At 31.6% G+C, this 19369-nt stretch overlaps 1 protein-coding gene across 1 annotated transcript; it reads left to right on the top strand.

The window, feature by feature from the left end:
• The first annotated feature begins 14039 nt into the window (after nucleotides 1–14039).
• LOC144567389 (protein SMALL AUXIN UP-REGULATED RNA 12-like) lies at nucleotides 14040–14700 on the top strand. The gene has a single exon (XM_078317515.1). It carries the CDS (start codon nucleotides 14129–14131, stop codon nucleotides 14453–14455), a length of 327 nt encoding a protein of 108 aa, XP_078173641.1. The 5' UTR covers nucleotides 14040–14128; the 3' UTR covers nucleotides 14456–14700.
• The last annotated feature ends 4669 nt before the right edge of the window (nucleotides 14701–19369 follow it).

Below are 19369 nucleotides of genomic sequence, written 5' to 3'. Positions count from 1 at the left end.
ATTAAAGCTAGATTTTATTGTACAAAAAAATAAATTACAATTTACATAATTAAAACTTTAAAGTCGTAAGAATGATTAAGCACCTTATGAGTAAATGTAGATATGCTCATGCCAGTCAGCGTATATTCTTTTAGAGTTAGAAGCTATTATCAACATATTGACTTCATAATATTAATAATCCTAAAAAAAATGCTTTCTAAAATTGTTCTTTAAAGTATAATGTATACGACATTTATATCGCATGTGTAAAAAATAATTATAATTGGTCCACATCGTTGAAAATGTTTTGGAAAAAAGGAGCCTAAGTAAATTACCCAACCCCAACCTTGGTCATAATACAACAGAGTATTTTTCTGGTGCAACAAGTGTTAGATATCTCTCCAAGAAATCAATTTAATTATTTCCTGCAAGAGACATGTCGACCGAAGGAAAGAATCAAAGACTTACTTTTTTCTTCCAATAATTTTTTTAATTTTGTATGGAATTTGGTATTTATAATTTCATTAGAGGTGGCAAAATCTAACTTGATATGAAATATTCATCCAATTTAATTTAATTTAAATTTGATTTTGTCTGGATTTAATCAAACAAATTTGAATCTAATTCGACCTTCTTTTTTAAAAACATTTTTTTTTGTTTCAATGGCTGTAGGCTATAGACTTTTCTTTTTTTGCGGAGAAATGGCCGTAGGCTTGCATTGCATTGCATCAGAAGTGTTTCATTACATCCTTGACAGGTATCGTTCTATAGTTTTAAAACCTACCAATTCCTAACAGAGAATCAACTAGCTGATCAGCCAAAGCGTTTTGGCTTCGATCAATGTAAGAACACTTGTAACCACTAACCAGGATTGTGAATTAAGTCAATTAACGTTGTTAGGCAAAAAGAAAAAAGAAAAAAATGACGAGTGATGGGATAAGGCGAGCATCACGAGGGTAACCGGAGAAACTGACACGTGTTAGGCGGTTTATTGGCTTATTCTGAAACGTAAAAAAGGGAGAAAGCGACAACGTTGCGTTCTCTGTCAGTTCCCAGTGCTGAGATGAACAGAACAGGCGGCGAACACAGTGTCCTTGTGCTTACATAATTACATAATTACATTTTATTTTTCATTTTTCTTTTCTGAAAACAATCGAGCATTCGAGTAAGAACTAGTAAGAAATTAACAAGTCCGGTTTTCTTACGTGGCAGAGCTCGTTTGCTTCTCCGTTTGAAAGTTTTGTACGCATGGACGATTAACCTGAGAGTGAGGGCTTTGTAAAAGGGCTTTGGAATTTTTTTTATTTAAAATCAGATCTAAGCTGTCTATAATCTGTGTTTAAATTTACACAAACAATTTAGATTTAGATAAAAACGGAGTCAAGGCTTTCGAACTATAGCGGTCAAACACAAAATAAAGGTTAATTATATAAAAAAATTTATAAAAAATAAGTGTCAATTTTACAATACTATAACATTTTAAAATATATCATAAAGAAAATTATATCTAAATATAAATTTTAAAAAAAAAATCAGTTGACCTCCATTCCCTTCACTTGAGTCCGCCTTCGAATTTAGAGACCGTTTAAAGTTATTAAGTCTAAAATTCATTCATATAAATATTCAGATAAATTAAACAGTTTAGTTCCCTTCACTTGGATCCGCCTATGAATTTAGAGACTGCTTAAAGTTATTAAGTCTAAAATTCGTTCGTATAAATATTTATATAAATTAAACGGTTTAGTTCTGAATTGAATAAAATCTGTTCAAAATTCTATGAACAAAATTCAATTGCTTCGCATGATTATCGTTCGTATTTGGCAACAATTAAAGCATCCGAAGTTGTCATATGTATATATATCAAGGTTCTAAATAGCGTTTATCGCGTCATAGAAGAAAGCCTACAAAAAAAAGCTATAGCGAATAGCGTCGCTATAGAGCAGTGTTGTAAAAAACACTCGTGACGCCCGGCATGTTTGCAGTGGAAAATGTTTAATTGGCCATTTTACCGATTAATCGGCCGATTATTTTCGTTTATTCCCGTTTATTTCCGTTTATTTCAATATATTTCAGTAAAAAAAAAATTCTACATTGACTTTTTTTTATGTGATAGCGTGTGATAATAAGTTTTATAAATCATGTAATGCAGTTTTGTTTGTGCTTGAACATATATTCAATATTTTCTATATATATTTTTTCTTCTTACTTACTTTAAAATTGATTAATTATTCTTCTATTTATTTATCATATATTTTTCTTACTAATTACTGATGTAATTTTTTCAATTAATACGACATATTCATTTATGAAACTAAGTTGTTATTATAAACTAAATTTAGTGATTTTATGCTGAAATGTTTCATTTATTTCACATAATATATTATTAGTATGGCATCAAAACACGCTATTTGCACTACAAGCTATGCGTTATAGCGGACCGCTAATACCGCTATAGCGTATGTAGCTCAAATAGCGTGTTTTGATGCCATAACTTGTCCAAAAACGCTATAGCGCCACTATAGCGAACTATTTAGAACATTGATATATACAATTTATAATTAAAGCATCCGAACTTCTCATTACTCCTTTCCAACAATTTTCTTCAACTGTTTGATTTGCATCGAGATCTACGTGTGGTATTAATTGAATAAATAAATTTTATTTTCATTTACCCGACAATGTTGATAACAAATATTATGTCGTCTTCATTAATTGTGACAAATAGTAATATATGATAAATAATAAAGAAAATAAGTTGTAGTATTTTACTACATTAGCTGATAGCCACTATCAGTTTTTCAAAAAAAGTATTTTACTCCATAAAAAATATCACAAAAAACAACATACAAGTTCCTCCAATCCCCATAAGCGTGTATATCATGATTATAATATCTTTGTACATTCCTGAAAAATTAATTATAGTCACATTTATCAATTGATTTTGGTTGTTTTCTCTCTCTCACTCTTCTTTGTCGTCTTCATCAATTGATTTTGGATTGTTTTATAGTCACATTCCATCACAAAAAGACATCTAATGTTTATTACAACTCTCAACTATCTTCTTGATACCAAAACACAATTAATAGCCTCCTAGTTACTCTAAAATATTTTCCCTAAAATCCAAAAAAATAGAATCCAAATAGAATTCTTTTATTTTGAAAAAAGAAACACTCTTCTATTTTCCTTCTCTATCTTCTTCTCTCTCTAAAACCTTGTTTGGATGGAGAATAGAGGAATGGAGGGAATGGAAAGAAAATAAAATTTTTCGTCGAATCGTGTTTAGTTGACAAAAATATATCAGAAATGAAGAATACATGAGGTAAAATATTTAACCTTGATTTTCCTCTCAATTTGGAGTGTAATGGATGAAAACAAATTTTGTTACAAACAATTTTAGAAAAAATAACACAAATGTCAAACTCTATATTATACCTATATAATTCTCATACAAGCTTTTTGTCACAATCCTACAACAGCTACCAAATTTCTCATTAATCTTCTAAATTTTAATCAATCAAACAAAAAATAAGATAGAAATGAAATATAAATTTATTTTTCTTCATTAATTATTCAAACACGAAAAAATTAAATACGTTAATATTCCTTTCTATTCCATTCCACACCTCCCCTTCCGTTCTCTACTCTCCATCCAAAACATGGTGTAAGAGGAGAGAGAGAGAGAAAAGTAGGATAAGAGGGTGTTTATTTAAAAAAAAACAATGAAGAGATTTGAGTTTTACAAAATAAAACTTGAAACAACATAATACAAATTACATTTATTCTTCCCATATTGACCAAATAAAACTCCCACCTAATTTATTAATGACATACAAACTTTAACAAATCAGTCATCTTGAAACATCATTTTCACCGTGCCAACTTGTGTTTCTAAGAAAACTCCAAAGATGGAAGTTGTACAAATTTTTATCACCTTTTCATAGATATTTTGAATTACCTTAATCGAACATCATCGTATGAAGAAGTTATGGGTAAATTACAAAAGGGGAGTGCTATTCTACACGCACAAATTGAACTTTTGAGAGCTAAGCATCTTTTATTTCCATCTACCCTTTCTCTCTTTTTTGACTTAATTAGAAAGCATAGAAGACAGCTAATAAAACAAGCGGGCCCAATTCACCTTCTTTTTCTAAGCCTATAAATAAAATAATCAATAAAGGAAAGGAAAAGAACTAAGAATTTTTACTTTTTTTTTATGAAAAGCCCCAAAACTTGCATTGAAAGTATGAAAAGTAGTATCATTACATAAAATTGTTCACTGCTAAATAAAAATAAACTAAAAACTAAATAACAACCCTTAGTTGCTGGTATCGTTTTACTGGCACGAAGCACTAGTACCTAAACTAGCCTACTTCATTGTGAAATCTACAATTAACCTATTACAATTCTAACAACTTTGAGCAATACATCGGCTAAATTATCTGAAAAACTATGGATTTAAAATTGCATCTAATTTTAAGTGTGCCAATGTATTCAAGAGGTATGTACCACCCCCTGTTTGTCCCTGCTTCCTTGCCCAGTTCACAATCAGATTCACTTGTTATATCTTGATTTTGTGCTTGTCATCCTTATAATTTTCCCCACATAGGCTAATTGTCTCAGCCACTCTCCATGAAGGTAATTCCAGCTTTTAGTTCTCATGTATTACTTCCACAAAATATGAGGCAGTCATTTATTACCAAGTATTAAAGAATAAAAAATGTTTTCAACATCCATTCAAAACTTGTAAACAACTAGATAATTAACACAATAAACTTTGGGTCTTTATATTTTAAAATTGTCTTTTTGCTTATGAATTTGCAATTAACATAAAAATTTTCTGAAGAGGCATCTAATAAAAGTCATTTTGTTAATTTTTAACTTTATCACCAGTGTTAATAAAATATGAGATATGGGTCAGAATACATTGACTATTCTCTTTGACGTCAACTATATTCAATCAATATTTAGTTTTAGTTCAGTTTAATTAGGGCACCATAACTCATATTACAACCAAAACTTGAACGCAGCTTCTAGAGCAAGAGTTAGACAAAGAAATCCATTGGCACCATCGTACCTTCGTGTAGATCATTGTAAAATATTGGATTTCAGATTGAAACTTTATTTTGATGATTTGCAAAATTTTCAAGATTAATAATCAAGAAACGGTCCGTCCTCTTTTCTAAAATTCTGCTACTCCCTAACAAAATAAACCCGCGCAGTGGACGGTTAATTATACCATAAATACAAGAACCAGCTTTTAATTCAGAAATAAATTATAACATTATTCGTGTGGGAGATCATGAGTTTGAAACTCATAGAAGTTCTTTGTAGACAATTGAATAGAAATTGGTAGACTAAACCTCTGTCTTTTTATCTCGAAAAATTATATCAAAAATACACCAAATAACATGTTCCAAATTTCAGAGAAAAGATACAGGCAACAGACATAAACTCCATTAATTGTTATATTTTTTTTTTTATGATTTAAGGTCTCCACACACTAATAATATTTAAAAAAAATAAACATGTCTCTCTACACAGTAGAAAAAACTCGTACCAATACCTAAGCTTAGGGATCTATCTCCATGAATTATTTAGTCAACTACAAGTACTTGAATAATTTAAAGGGCCAACGTTGTGGGTTGCTTGTTTACATTGCCAGAACTGTTTTAGGCTTTAAACTACAGTGCTTTAGGTATCTTTAGTTGTAGTTACTATATTTTCAGATATGAGATGTTTGATACCGCTTTTTGCAAGAATCTTATGATTTTTTTTATGATAAAACAGTAGATATATCCACTTTTATGAAAAATAAAACAACAACAAAAAAAATAAAAACAACAGGCCCACTAGCCTAAAATATTACCGAGCTGAAACATCACCATTGTCAGCATGTTAGATAATTGAATTCAGAACGGGCTTAGGCCTCATTCAAAAATTAATTTTCCAAATATAGTTGGATCAAAATTTAGACCGGGCTTGAATTCGTAAGTTTTAGTCCAACCCAATAAATAAAAGGCCATTTTTCTGAATGTAGTTACTAAAATACCTTATTATGATCTGTTTGTTTCTATGCACAATTTTCTACTGCTATTTCATTATAATAAACTTTCGCAGAATAAGATATGAAGAAAGAAACGTGAAAAGGAGAACAATTGCAGAATATAACACAGGCCTCGATCCATAAACGAACGGGAATAGTGAAGAACATATCTCTATTCCAGTCGTGCCTAGTTCCTTACAAATGCATTCAATTTATGTATCATAAAATGAGATATGAAAAACAGAAACATAAAATGAGACAAATTACATAATAGAATACAGGCCTCGATCCAGAGATGGAAGTAGAAAATTTAGATAAGAGTAGCTGAGAAATAAAATATAAAAATATATAATGTGAGAAGGTGAAATTTGAACTCAAAATCTCTTAGAATTCAATGAGCAACTTTAATCGATCACTAGACTATAAGTAAATATTTATTATTTTATGAGAGAAGCTAAGTTATATAACAACTTAAAAGAACAAAAAATTCAATTAAATTTTAATATACATAATTAAAAACATTAGAATAGTCAATCCATAACCAAACTGGAAAAATATAGAACAAATCCTTCCATGACAGATATATTCAATCTATGTATCCAACCTAAAAAAAAAAAAAAAAAATCTATGCATCATTTTTCTATGAAAATATGTGCACTTTAAATACACGGCGCATGAAAGCTTTCAATGTGTTATTTAAAATTTAGTTTTTTACTAATTTACATATGATTTATCATAATATAAACTATAAATTACGTATTTGAGATCTTTCCTATTTCATACCTCAATCCCCACAACCCCCCCCCCCCCCCCCCCCCCCCCCCCCCCCCCCCCCCGCCCCAAACACCTTATTCATTGTAAACAGTTGATCAAATTATTCTGGTGGGTTCAATACTTCAATTCATTATTGGGTCTTTTTGAAAACAATATATACTTTTGAAAAGACAAGAGCTTAATTAGAGCACTGTTACCAGTCCCACGCCATATAAGGTGTTTGGGCAAAACAGTGCACTACAAAAGAGAAAATAAGGAGATACACATACAGACCAGTACATGTCTCTCTCATGACATGTCAATATGTCACACAGCTATATATACATGAGTAACCTCTTGCTTTAATTAAACCTTCTAGTAAAACAGCATGAGAGCTGAAGGACCACAGACAGAGCAGTTCCAAAAGTGCATGCTTTCACCATCAATATAAATGCCTCAAAATTTGCACTTGTACAAAATTAGACAGATATATATATATACTACCTAATATTGGTGGCCTTTATTTCATGGAGGGCTGTTGAGACTTGAGAGGAAGCTTCATAATTTCATATGTCCTCTCATTGGACAAGTAAAACTGTAGAAGTGAATATCAATGCCTCAATGGTAATGTGAAATATTGTTGAGTTAAACTATAAAAAAAATGTTTTGTCAAAAGTTGAATTCTCACGAGGATAAAAAGGTCGAAAAAAATTAGACATGTAATGCCTTAAGTTTAATTAACTATCGAGTTGCTCTAACTTTGCTACAAAGCAAGCGTTTAAGAAATGTTTAACGGCATTTAACAATGAGGTGGTCATTTAACGGTTTAACATATATTTAAGCTGGATAACACGGTCGTTCAATATTAAAATATTTTTTTTCTTGTTTTAATTACAAAGGCCATATAATTTATTTCTATACTTGACAATCAGCAAATAAAAATAATAGATTGATAATAATAACAATTATGATAGAAGTTCTAACCAAAATAACACAATAAACTAGTAACTTAAAGTCTTGAATTGTTTAATGTTACTGGCAAGATCTCAAACGTAAATACTACATAGTTCAACACTATGTTTCTACATTATAAGAGATCAATATAAACATAAATTTTAGATTTTTAGAGACATGGTAAAGTTAACATTCTTTTTTTTTTTAATATAAGAAGAACACTAGATTAATCACCAGAATCAGAAAAGTTTAGGCATGTTTGCCTATTTGGACCTGTCTGAACTGCTATTGGCACAAATAAAATATCAAATTCACTCTTATACACTCAGTTTTATCATGTTAAAATAAAAGGGAATTAAACGTATTTACGACGTTAAATCCGTTTTCTAAAAGCATATTAGAAAGAGAATGTATAACTTAGTTTTTTTTATTTGAAAAATGCTACATGTGCCGACTCTATGATGAAATGTGAAGATGGTGATAGTGCTGACGGTAACAAATTAATGAATCAACATACGAATCCTAGAATATATTTGATAGTTTAATGAACCCGCATATGAATATTGAAAAATAATTCATCCATATATTAGATTCAATTTGAATCTTGCATGATCCGAATCCGAAGTCGTTTAAAGATTCTATAAACTGTATAGGAAGCGGGAGAGTAACGAAAAATGATTGTATTGATCACGTGTAAATCTTTAGTACATATACATTATGTATTTATAACCATGCATGATTTACAAGTATAACAACTCTATAACAAACTAACTAATCTAACTAACTATTGTTAATAGTCTGAATCAATCTTTCTGCTTCAGTTAAACTTGGTCAAAGTCAAATCTTGTTTGGTCCTGTTGACTTAGTCAACATTGTGATCCTATTTCTCTATTAGATTTGATAAGTTGTTTCAAGCTATATGTAATACGCACGTTAAAAGAAATTAAATCATAATGAATCATACAATTAATTTGATTAAAGTCATTTTTTATTATGTATATATAATATAAAATGATACATTAGCTTGTATTATACATCTATTTTATATATTTTGGACATTTAACTAAAATATTTAATATGATCAGAATCTTAGCTATCTGAAGTCCGCCACAATAATAGATAGCATGTGGATTTTATATAAATTATAATTTCACATTTAGACTATATTTCAATACCACCCGAATCTGAATCATTGACAATCCTGTCTGGAGATAAGTGTAATAAAATTATTATGTTCCTTCTCTGTATGAGATCAAATTGAAAAAGGAATTTAAAATCGTTTTTATTTCAAAATCTCATTAAAAACAACAACCACATTACACCCAATACCATGAGTCCATGCTACTAAAATGTGATATTCATAAAATTTAATCTAACGCCTTAGGAGGTGCTACATGCTGCTCAGCATGGGAGATGGAATGGACTTGCTTGTTCACTACATATTCCCCTGTTTTTTTTTCCTTTTATTCTCCTATTTTTATCTATGTATACTTGAATCAATGACATGTTAGAAAACTATAATTCACAATGATCAATGGTATATCATCACTTGAGATACCAAGCAAATTGCGAGGGAATCATTTTTTTCTCGGAAGAACAAAAAATAATAGCAAAAATAATCTTCAAAACATGCTAAATGTAGCTATGAAAAAACTACTTTGTGATATTTTACTTCCAGAAAAAAAAGAAGAAAAAGCAGCTTCATGTGAGAGACACAAGTTCGAAACCGATTGGATGGTCTTTATCGGATATTAAAATAGAAATCTTTGAACTTTTTTTTATTAAATAATAAACTAATTATTGGAGAACCAATCTTTAGTCTATAACTCTATATGCAAAATGCAATGTTCTCCTATAAGGAAGTCAGTCTTAATACAATAAAAATAAATAAAGTAAATTTGACCCCCTAACTACTATTCTAATTCAAAAACTAAATTTCAATAATTCTAAAAAGGAAATAAAGTAAATTCTAATATCGTGTGGATATTAGAAGGTATTAGGTGACTTTGACCCGCAACAACTAATTCCAAAAAAATAGGTAAATTAAAAAAAAATACACATTATCTTGTAGAATTTATTCAATAGGGGAATTGAAAAAGGAAAAATAGGAGAAGTAGAAACAGGAGGGAGAAGAGGAGCTTTCATGTTGGGTGGTTAATATGTCCAGCATTGGTAGACTTGAAAATGGAAATGATTCAGTTTGTTCTGTTTTTAATTTTGGACCATTGCAATTTGCTTGATAGATAGTACCTAGTGTACTATATTTGACAAGTACTTTTGCATAATTAGGCCTCAAACAGAGCTGTGGCATCTCTTTCTATCTTTTGAAAAATGGTCCTGTTGGGTTGTCAGTTGATGTCTTTTTCCTTTCTCCTTTTTGTTTTTCCTGTTTTGACCTAATAGTGTGCAATCTGCTAATTGAACTTGCACGTATATATATAATATTGCTTTCTGAAGGTGTTGGTGACTGCCTGACTGGTGAGTTATTAATTGTTGTTATCATAAATTCAGTGCCAAAATAGAGTTGAGAATTTGATATTATCATTCGGTCATTTTCTGACTATTGCCCCACAAATAATTATGTTTTTATTATTATTGACAATTAGTTGAAGAAAACAAATTGTGTTTTTTTTTTTTTCAATGGTGAAAGTAGAAGAAGGTATGAGAAATATTTCATAGTACATTCCTACTTGCATATGATCTACATTTTTAGTGGATGAAGTCATTTTATTGGGTCAATCTTCACAAAGGGTTAATAATAATCTATTGCATGCACTTGAAAATTGAGAATTTTGACCGTCTCTTATTCAAATTGTTAGAAAACAAAAAAATTAACAAGGTATTTGTGTGATAGTTTTATTGACTCCATGTGAAATATTGCTGCATCTTTATTTTTTTCAGTTGATGTGTCGGCAAATCAATAAAATGATTATAAAAAAGTAAAAACTTTTTTAAGTGCAAAACAAAAAATATATTAGCTGACAAACTTATCTTCTTTTAAATTAATAACACATTTCCATCCAAAATACATATTCTGATAAAGCTTCAAAAATATTCAAAAGAATTACATTATATAATAGAGCATTACTAAATAAAATTTAAGCAAAACAAAACAGTAAATGGAATGGAAGAGTGTTATTTCCTTTTTTGTAAGAGAGAACTCAGAACAATGGAAATGTGTTATTTATTTTCATCATTGTTCCAATCAAAACTTTGCCATACACTTCAATATTCTTCAGGATTCTATATTTATTTTCCAATAGCATAATTTATAATATATTTTTATCCTCTTTATTACAAATATATATTTTTAAAATATATTATTTTTAACACTATTTCGTAAGAAAAAAATTGGAGGAAAAATATTAAAAACCCTTAGGGTTAGCTTCAAAACACGATTATTAAAAAATAAAGGAGATGGAAGGATACAAACGGCAAGACTAATTCTGACCAGATTCGCTCACCTATTTCAGAAGAGAAAAATTAGAGAAAAAACAGAAAAGGGAGAGAGGAATGAAGAAGAGGTAAAATCGTGCACAAATTCAATTATTTTTTAGTGACTTTCATTATCTGACATCTCCGAATCAAGATGTAAAAAGAGTAAATCTCACATTAACCATTCATTTTGTTTTCTCTTGTGTCGATCTGTACGGTGAGTTATGGAGCCAAGTCTTAACAACTTTTGTTTTCCTTTCTAGTCAACAACCCTACACTTGTCCACTTTCTCTTTACCATAGTCAAATAAAGGTGAGGCGAGAAGCTTTGGGAACCAAGTGCTCCATTAAACTATAAATAACCATATCTTTGAACAATTTATACAGCTTGCTTCCCATCCCCTCATTATGGGGAACAACTAGCTAGTGCTTCACTACCTTGTAAAGAGTAAAGACCATAACATATAATTATTACACTCTTACTTCCTTTCTTTCTTTTTTTAAGTAAAGTAATTAGTACTTAAATTCCACCGCAAGGATTCTCCTAATTAATACATTTGTTGTGCCCTTTGATTGACACTATGTAAGGCTCTTAGGGGTGTCAATGGTACCTTTTTGGCTGTTTATCCGACCCGTATCGTATTCGATAAGACGGGTATGGGTAAGATTTTTTTTTCGTTAGCTTATTGGGTATGGGTATGGGTAAGAATTTTTTTTCGTTAAATAAATGGGCAAGGGTATGGGTAATGACTATTTCGTACCCGTTACCCTATAGAGTAATTATAAAATCCAAATATATATTCAATTCAATTTCCAACCCACTTAAATGTATATTCGTGTTTTTGAATTTTTTTTCTTTATAAAAATTAATTTAGTTGGAATTGATTGCACATCTATTTTATTTTTTATTAGAAATGCACTTATATACGTGTTAAAATGAATGAGTTTTTGATGTTTAATTTGTAAAATATAATAAAACTAATTATTATACTAGTATTATCTGTTATTCACCCGCTACCGTTTCGTTACCCGATAGTATTAACGGGTAAGGGTAGGGTAGGGTAAGATCAATTTTTAATGGGTATGGATATGAAAATGTCTCTACCCGACCCGTACTGTACCCATTGACACCCCTAAAGGCTCTTAAGGGGTTTTCTTTCTTTTAGTTGTCTAGTCCATTTGAATAATAGATATTATTTTCAGGAGCTGATCTACAATCAAGACATGCATGTAGAGGTTTACATTCGGGTAGGGTACGGGTACCTCGGGTATACCCGGGACGGGTAGTCGGGTAGGGCGGGTACGGGTAGGACGGATAGTTGGGTAGAACGGGTACGGGTAGGTCGGGTAGGTTTTTAAAAGAGTGTACCCTACCCGTTTCAAACCCGTGCCCGTCTCGGGTAACGGGTACGGGTACCTCGGGTACGAGTAGTCGGGTAGGGCGGGTAGGGTACGGGTATTTTTTTTTTTTCGTTTTTTAATACTTTTTTTTTTTTTTCTGTTTTTTAGTTTTTTTTTCTTCTGTTTTTAATACTATTTTTTTTCGGCGGCAAAATAATTTTGAATTTTGAATTTAAAAAAAAACGGATAAACGGGTAAAGGTACACGGGTAAACGGGTAAAGTTGGTCGGGTAAACGGGTGTGGGTACGGATAAAACGGGTGCGGGTAGGCGGGTTTCGGGTATGGGTTGGACGGGTTTTTTTCCCGAATCATTGAGTCCGGTCCGTCTCAAACCCGTACCCGTGTACCCGTTTACCCGCCTATACCCAGGCACGGGTACGGGTACCTCGGGTAATGGGTACGGGTTGGGTAAAACGAGTAATACCCGAATGGGTATTAGCAAACCTCTACATGCATGATTACTTAGTTACATGATAAAAAAATGTCAAGGTATGCCTGAAATGAATCAGTTACATAATCTGAATCAGACAAAAAATACCTGAGAGAAATAAAATAAACCGTTGGACGGTGCATATTTTAAGTTAAGTTGCTTTTAATTACATATATATATACATATTATTATTATTGAATTTAATGAAGGATAACAAGTAGGTAAGGACTAAGGAGAGAAGGGGCCGGGTTGTACGAAGGCAATGAAAGCAGACCCACGAGAGGGAGAGGCTGAGCCCAACCTAGCACACATCCAATGGACCCCACCCACATGCTCTGGTTTCATTTTCTCTACTACTTCACCTCTCCATTTCTAACACAAACAGATGGTTCCTAACACACCACTACACCAGTGATTCTTCACCACCACCGGTGCTACTATTTACATATATATATCATTGTATAATTATGCTTGATTAAATTGTATTGTTCCTTTGATAAATAAAAAGAATTCAGAAATATAATTATTTTAATTTTAATTTGATAACAAATAAATTAGGTTTTCTATATAGAGCCCTTGAGTCAAAATGAATGGTGCATGCAAGAATTATAAAACATTTATAAAAAAATATTACAAAAATGAACAACTTTTTGTCAATTGGGAAGTGAAAGTTCAGTTAATCTTGAGATACATATTGGAGTATTGAGTAATCTACACTCTTATATTTTTGTTTTAAGTTGAGGTTATTAGTATTGGTGAGGGATCTTTTGATCCAACATTTTGTACATAATGTTTTGTTTTTCTTGTCAATTTCTTTGATTTGAATAGTTTATCATATAGTCCTAAATATTTATATTTTTCATATAAAAGAAAATATTAATAAATTTATTATTTTTTCATATCCATAACCATAACTGTCCATCACTGGATAATTAATAACATCTCCAATCTCCACAGCAAATGGAGAGGCATACAATTTAATGCTTCCATAATCACCACCACTCCCTCCCCAAATATATACCCCAGCAAGTGACCTCCAAATTCCATTCACAACAAATTCCTCTTTCTAAAACCTTTTCCACCATTGCTTCCACTTTCTCTTAAACTCAAAACACTCTTCAAAAGAAAAGTACATGGCTATAGGAATTAAACAAACTAAGATCACCCAATCCGGGGCGTTGAAGCAGATTCTGAAACGCTGCTCCAGCCTCGGCCGAAAACAACACGAGAACATTTACTATGGTGACGGGTTTCCATCCGACGTGCCAAAAGGACACTTTGCGGTCTATGTTGGCGGAAACCGAACCAGATATATCATTCCCATCTCCTATTTGTGCCACCCAAAATTCCAGTACCTGCTTCGACAAGCTGAGGAGGAGTTCGGGTTTGGCTACGATAACGGCCTTATGATACCATGCGAGGAGGTCGTCTTTCAGGCCTTGACCGCCTCACTGCGATGAAAAATTAGGATTATAAATTTTTTGTTTTTTTTTTTCTTCATCTAGGAGCCATTTTTTTGTTTGCAGTAGAGAAGGGTTTATGGAGATTTTTATTATTCTCATCAGAATTCTTATGGGGGTAACTAATTTGGGGTTGTATACTATAGTTAGCGGCGTGCTGTTTCTCGCCCAGGAATGGACTCGATGTGTTTGTAAAGAACTAAACAAGGGAAATAATAAATGATGTTGCTTCCTTTTTCATGAAATTGTTCTTCTTCTTTTTTCCAAAAGAAGCTTCCTTTTCATGAAGTTAATTATTTCCCTGTTAACTTATCATGTCATTTCCAGTTTTTTTTTTTTTCTGGTCAAGTTTAGGATCTTGAAGTCGGTTCAGTTGAAACGGAAATTAAAGAAGCAAACCGTTTAAATTTCGGTTTCAACCGAATTAAAATTACCAGAACCAAACCGTTTAAACTGAATTAAATTTTGGTTTGTTCAACCAAATAAGAGAGATCAAATTTTAAAATTTAATACATAAGTAATTTCATATAAATAAATATCAATATTTTTTTTGATAAAAGTGGACTAGGCCACCAGTTTCATTAAAAACTAGGAGTGTCTTACAAAAGGTGACTAAAAGTTACTAACCAAAATATGAACAAAAATTAGAAATCAGGGATTTCTCAAGTTGTAAGCAGCAAGAGGAATATCTAAAGTGCCAGAATTAAAGTGAGGGAATAAGTTATAATTTGCTTAGGACTAACAACAGACAAGCCAAAATTATGACAAACTAAATGCCATGATTATTAAGTTGCTACTGAAGAACTGGCATGAGAGGAGCTGGGGTCATTAGAGTCGACTGAATGATGGTTTGCTGCATCTATGGCATCAAATTTCGCCCGATCTCGGAGGTATTGAGACAGGTCTAAACCCTCTAACCCAAGAAAGGGTTCTTCCTCGGAATCCCAGCTGTACTCTTCCTCCTCTGCTGTATCGGTCTCCGACAGGATTATAATGCCTGACTGAGACAAGAATGAAGTCTCCATTGGTAAAACTAAAGTTAATTTAAAGAATGAATCATCAGAATTGATTTTGTACCAAAAGGTAGTTAGAGATATGATTTGAGAACCTAAGGAAGCTAATGTAGGTATGGCTGTATTATTAAAACATACTTTGTTCCTAGCTAACCATACAATCCAAATAGTTGCAGCTCTTATTAATTCTATTAAGAATTTGTCTTTGAGTGGTATCCATGCATCTAATAACCATAAATCAGTTAAGTGTTCACAATTGAAGGTAAAGTTATTATGCAGTGCAATCCAATACCATAATGCTGCTATAACAGGACATGTTACAAAATGGTGGTCTATTGTTTCTAAGTCATTACAAAAAGGGCAAGATTGGTCACCATTCCATCCCCTTTTGGCTAAGTTATCCTTAGTCAAAATTTTACCCTCCCTGACAAGCCAGATAAAATTTTTTATCTTAAGTGGAATTTTAGTTTTCCACAAGGTTGTGTAAGTAAAGTTCTTGATACCCCCAAATTCTAGCCACTTGTACAAAGAATGTACAGTGAATTGTCCATGGTGGTGCCAATTCCAAACAATTTGATCAGGATTAGTAGGATTAATAAAAATAGAAGAGTAAGAAAGAGAGGAGAGTAGTTGTTGCCAGTCAGTTAATAAGGTACCAGTAAGCATAATGTTCTAGAATAAACAAACAAAAATGGAAGGAGGAAAATGATGATCGAACTAAACACAACATAAATCATACTTGAATTATTATATTTCGGTCAGTTCGGTTTAGTTAGTTTTAAAAAGTCTAAACCGAACCGATCCATTTAAAACGAAATAATTTAAAAAATTCAACCAAACTGATCCATTTAAACCGAACAGCCAAACCATTTAAATATATTTTTTTTAAATCAAATAAACCGAGACGTCTGAACACCCTTAGATGTGAGTAATATATATAGTCAAGCCCAGATTTCTATTCCAAAATATTATGTGCTAATATTTAATTTTTGTTTTCATCAAAAATATTTAATTTTTGAGTTTCTCATGGTTCCAGTTTTGCTGGTCAGCCTTAATTTGAATGTTAAAAGTAAAAACAAAAAACAAATGCTGTGGTGAATTTTTCATTTAAAAACAATTGTCAAAAAATAAAGACGAAACAAACGCTACTTCATTTTATAAAAAAAAGCCATGAATATCTAACCTTGAATTTGGTAAATTAAACAAACTTATAGTGAAGTAGTGTATATTAAATTACATTAATTTATTAGTATCTGTTAGTATAAGGTAAACTGGTAAAGTATATGAAGTGAAATTAAATAAAAAGACTAAAAAAATTTCTCATGTAATATAGCAACAAAATTAATAGTAAGAATTAAATGTAAAAATATTAAGAACTTTGATATTTACTTTTACTTTATTTATATAAGTACTTTAATTAATTTAACCTTAAAGCACTTTTGTTTGATGCACTACCAGAAGCATATTGAAGTATCTAAACCATCACTACAATGATTAATTAACCTTAAAGCACTTTTACGTTATTTTTATGACATTATCTTGTTCAGACGTGGCCTAATACATTTTCATGTCCTTTCTATTAAAGGAGCATAAGATTAACTGAATCCACTAAATGCTTTTGTAGAGTGAATTTTCAATTTTTGTCCAAAAAAAAATCCACCTACGCTAGTAGATGCGTTTGTTTTCTCTCTTTTTTTTTGAAAATTTTGGCAGAAGCTACTAGTAGATGTTTCTTTTTTTGAAACCTTGACAGTGGCTGTCAAGTATAATTTTTATTAATTAAAACATAAAATATATTCATCGTTCTACATCCAAAACATCATTCAGACTACATCAACATCTAAAAAAAACATCCACATCTAAACATCACATCTAAACATCACATCTAACAACACAAACAACTAAAACAACAAAAGAAATAAATCATATCCTTTAGTGGTAGATACCGCTAACTTTCAGTATTGGCTGGCTAGCGACCAAAGGAAAGGAGACTTTTTTTTTTGGGTTACGGGCGGAGAAGACAGAGTGCCGCGGTGGTGCATGGGAGTGCAAAGAAAGAGGAGAGCCGACGACTAGGGCTATTATCGCCAACTGTCCTTAGTTCTCCCAACGATGGTGAAAAAATAGAAGGTGCCGATAGACAAGATAGATGACGACTAGAGCTATTATCGTCAACTTTCTCTTTTCCCGACGGATAGGTGCTGGGGTAGGGGGCAGGAACGAGTAGCGCTTGCTAGTGGCTATAATTTTTTTGAAGAGAAAACAGGATGGACGAGAGTAGAAGAGGGCGGACGAGGTAATGGAGAAGGCAGAGAAGAAGAGGAGGAAGAGGAGAGGGTTGTTAATGCGAATCTCCCGCTCCCCCCAAGGGGGAGCGGAAGGCGAGGATGGGAGGAAAGAGATGGACAGAACTGAGGAGGCTTGCGGCGCGAGATGGAAGAAAGGAGATGGCAGAGCTGGCTAGAGTTTTTGTACTAGTAGATGTTTCAAGTGGTATAATTTTGCAAAATTCAGTATAGTATCAGATATTGTTAACCAATTAATAATATGGAGAGAGAAAAAAAAACAGCACAAAGGTTGCAATCTCCATAATTTTTTTAATAATATAGTACAGTATCCTCCAAAACATATGTCAATTTTCCGTTATTCATTGAGTAATTAATTAAGATGATGGTTCAAATGCCTCCATGTTTTTGTGCCTCCATCATGCCTCCATCTCTCTCTATCATTTTCAAAGTTCAAACAGTCGATCCGAACCGCACGCTCAACATAATCTCCATACTAAAATATGTTTGGAGACCAAATTTTATATTTTTAGGAATTTTTTTACTATTTTTTTAGATAGGTACAAAATCAGTAAATTTGAACCATCTAAAAACAGTATTTTTGTACCTATCTAAAAAAATAGTAAAAAAATTCCTAAAAATATAAAATTTGGTCTCCAAACATATTTTAGTATGGAGGTTAGGTTGAGCGGTTCGGATCGACTGTTTGAACTTTGAAAATGATGGAGAGAGATGGAGGCACAAAAACATGGAGGCATTTGAACCCTCCTCATTAATTAATTACTTTGTTTGGTATAGTATTCTTTTATGAGAGTTTTTTTATTAAATATATAAATTTAATGATTGGGTAGATACGTCATTGATTAAGTAATTAATTATTTAATTTGTTTGAAATTTCTTAGTTTTAAGTTTTAACTAACAAATTGTAATAATTGAGTAGATAAGTTGTCAATTTTCTCTAGATTGTCAGTTCACGGGCGATTCCATTTCCATCATTTGATAACTATACTTTAAATTGGCATATTAGATGTCACTTACTAACATCCACAGTGCATTAATTAAAGAATTACCCTTAATTAATTAAGTGCCATTTCGGTGGATCTTTGGTCAGAGAAGGGTCCTATTCGAAAGTGAAAGAGTGGTACAACAAGTACAAATTAAGTTCAATTTAGCAATAGTTTCACAAGGTACGTTCTTATCAAATATTCAAATACGAAATATATATCTCCTGTTTCTATCACCGAATCAGCAAACAGACGAATTTTACACAGCTAAATCATATACATATATGCATGATACATCTCACACTAACACATATATGTACACTGCAAAGCTTAAGAAAAGTTCTAGAATTTAGACAATTTTAAATCAAACTGCTCAAATCGATCACATGTTGCTCAAATTTAACAACATTTTGGCTTGTTTGGATATTTAAATTTTTTTTAGTGTAGTACGTATATTTTAGATATAAATAGATTTATTTCTTATAAATTGAAAGGAAGCAGCTAACAGTCCCTGGTCCTTAGTCCTCCGAAAATCTTCGGACTTTTTACACTAATTCTATAAACAAGTTCATTAGATCCGGTAATACTATGAAAACAATCCTATAAACAAGT

Source organism: Carex rostrata, chromosome 16, assembly GCF_964058835.1.
Source record: "Carex rostrata chromosome 16, lpCarRost1.2, whole genome shotgun sequence".
Lineage (NCBI taxonomy): Eukaryota > Viridiplantae > Streptophyta > Magnoliopsida > Poales > Cyperaceae > Carex > Carex rostrata.
Note: the sequence above shows the minus strand (reverse complement) of the source record. Positions and strands in the feature narration are given on the sequence as shown.

What these genes read in the sequence shown, in the direction of transcription:
- LOC144567389 (XM_078317515.1), top strand. Translation starts at nt 14,129, where the DNA reads ATGGCTATAGGAATTAAACAAACTAAGATCACCCAATCCGGGGCGTTG.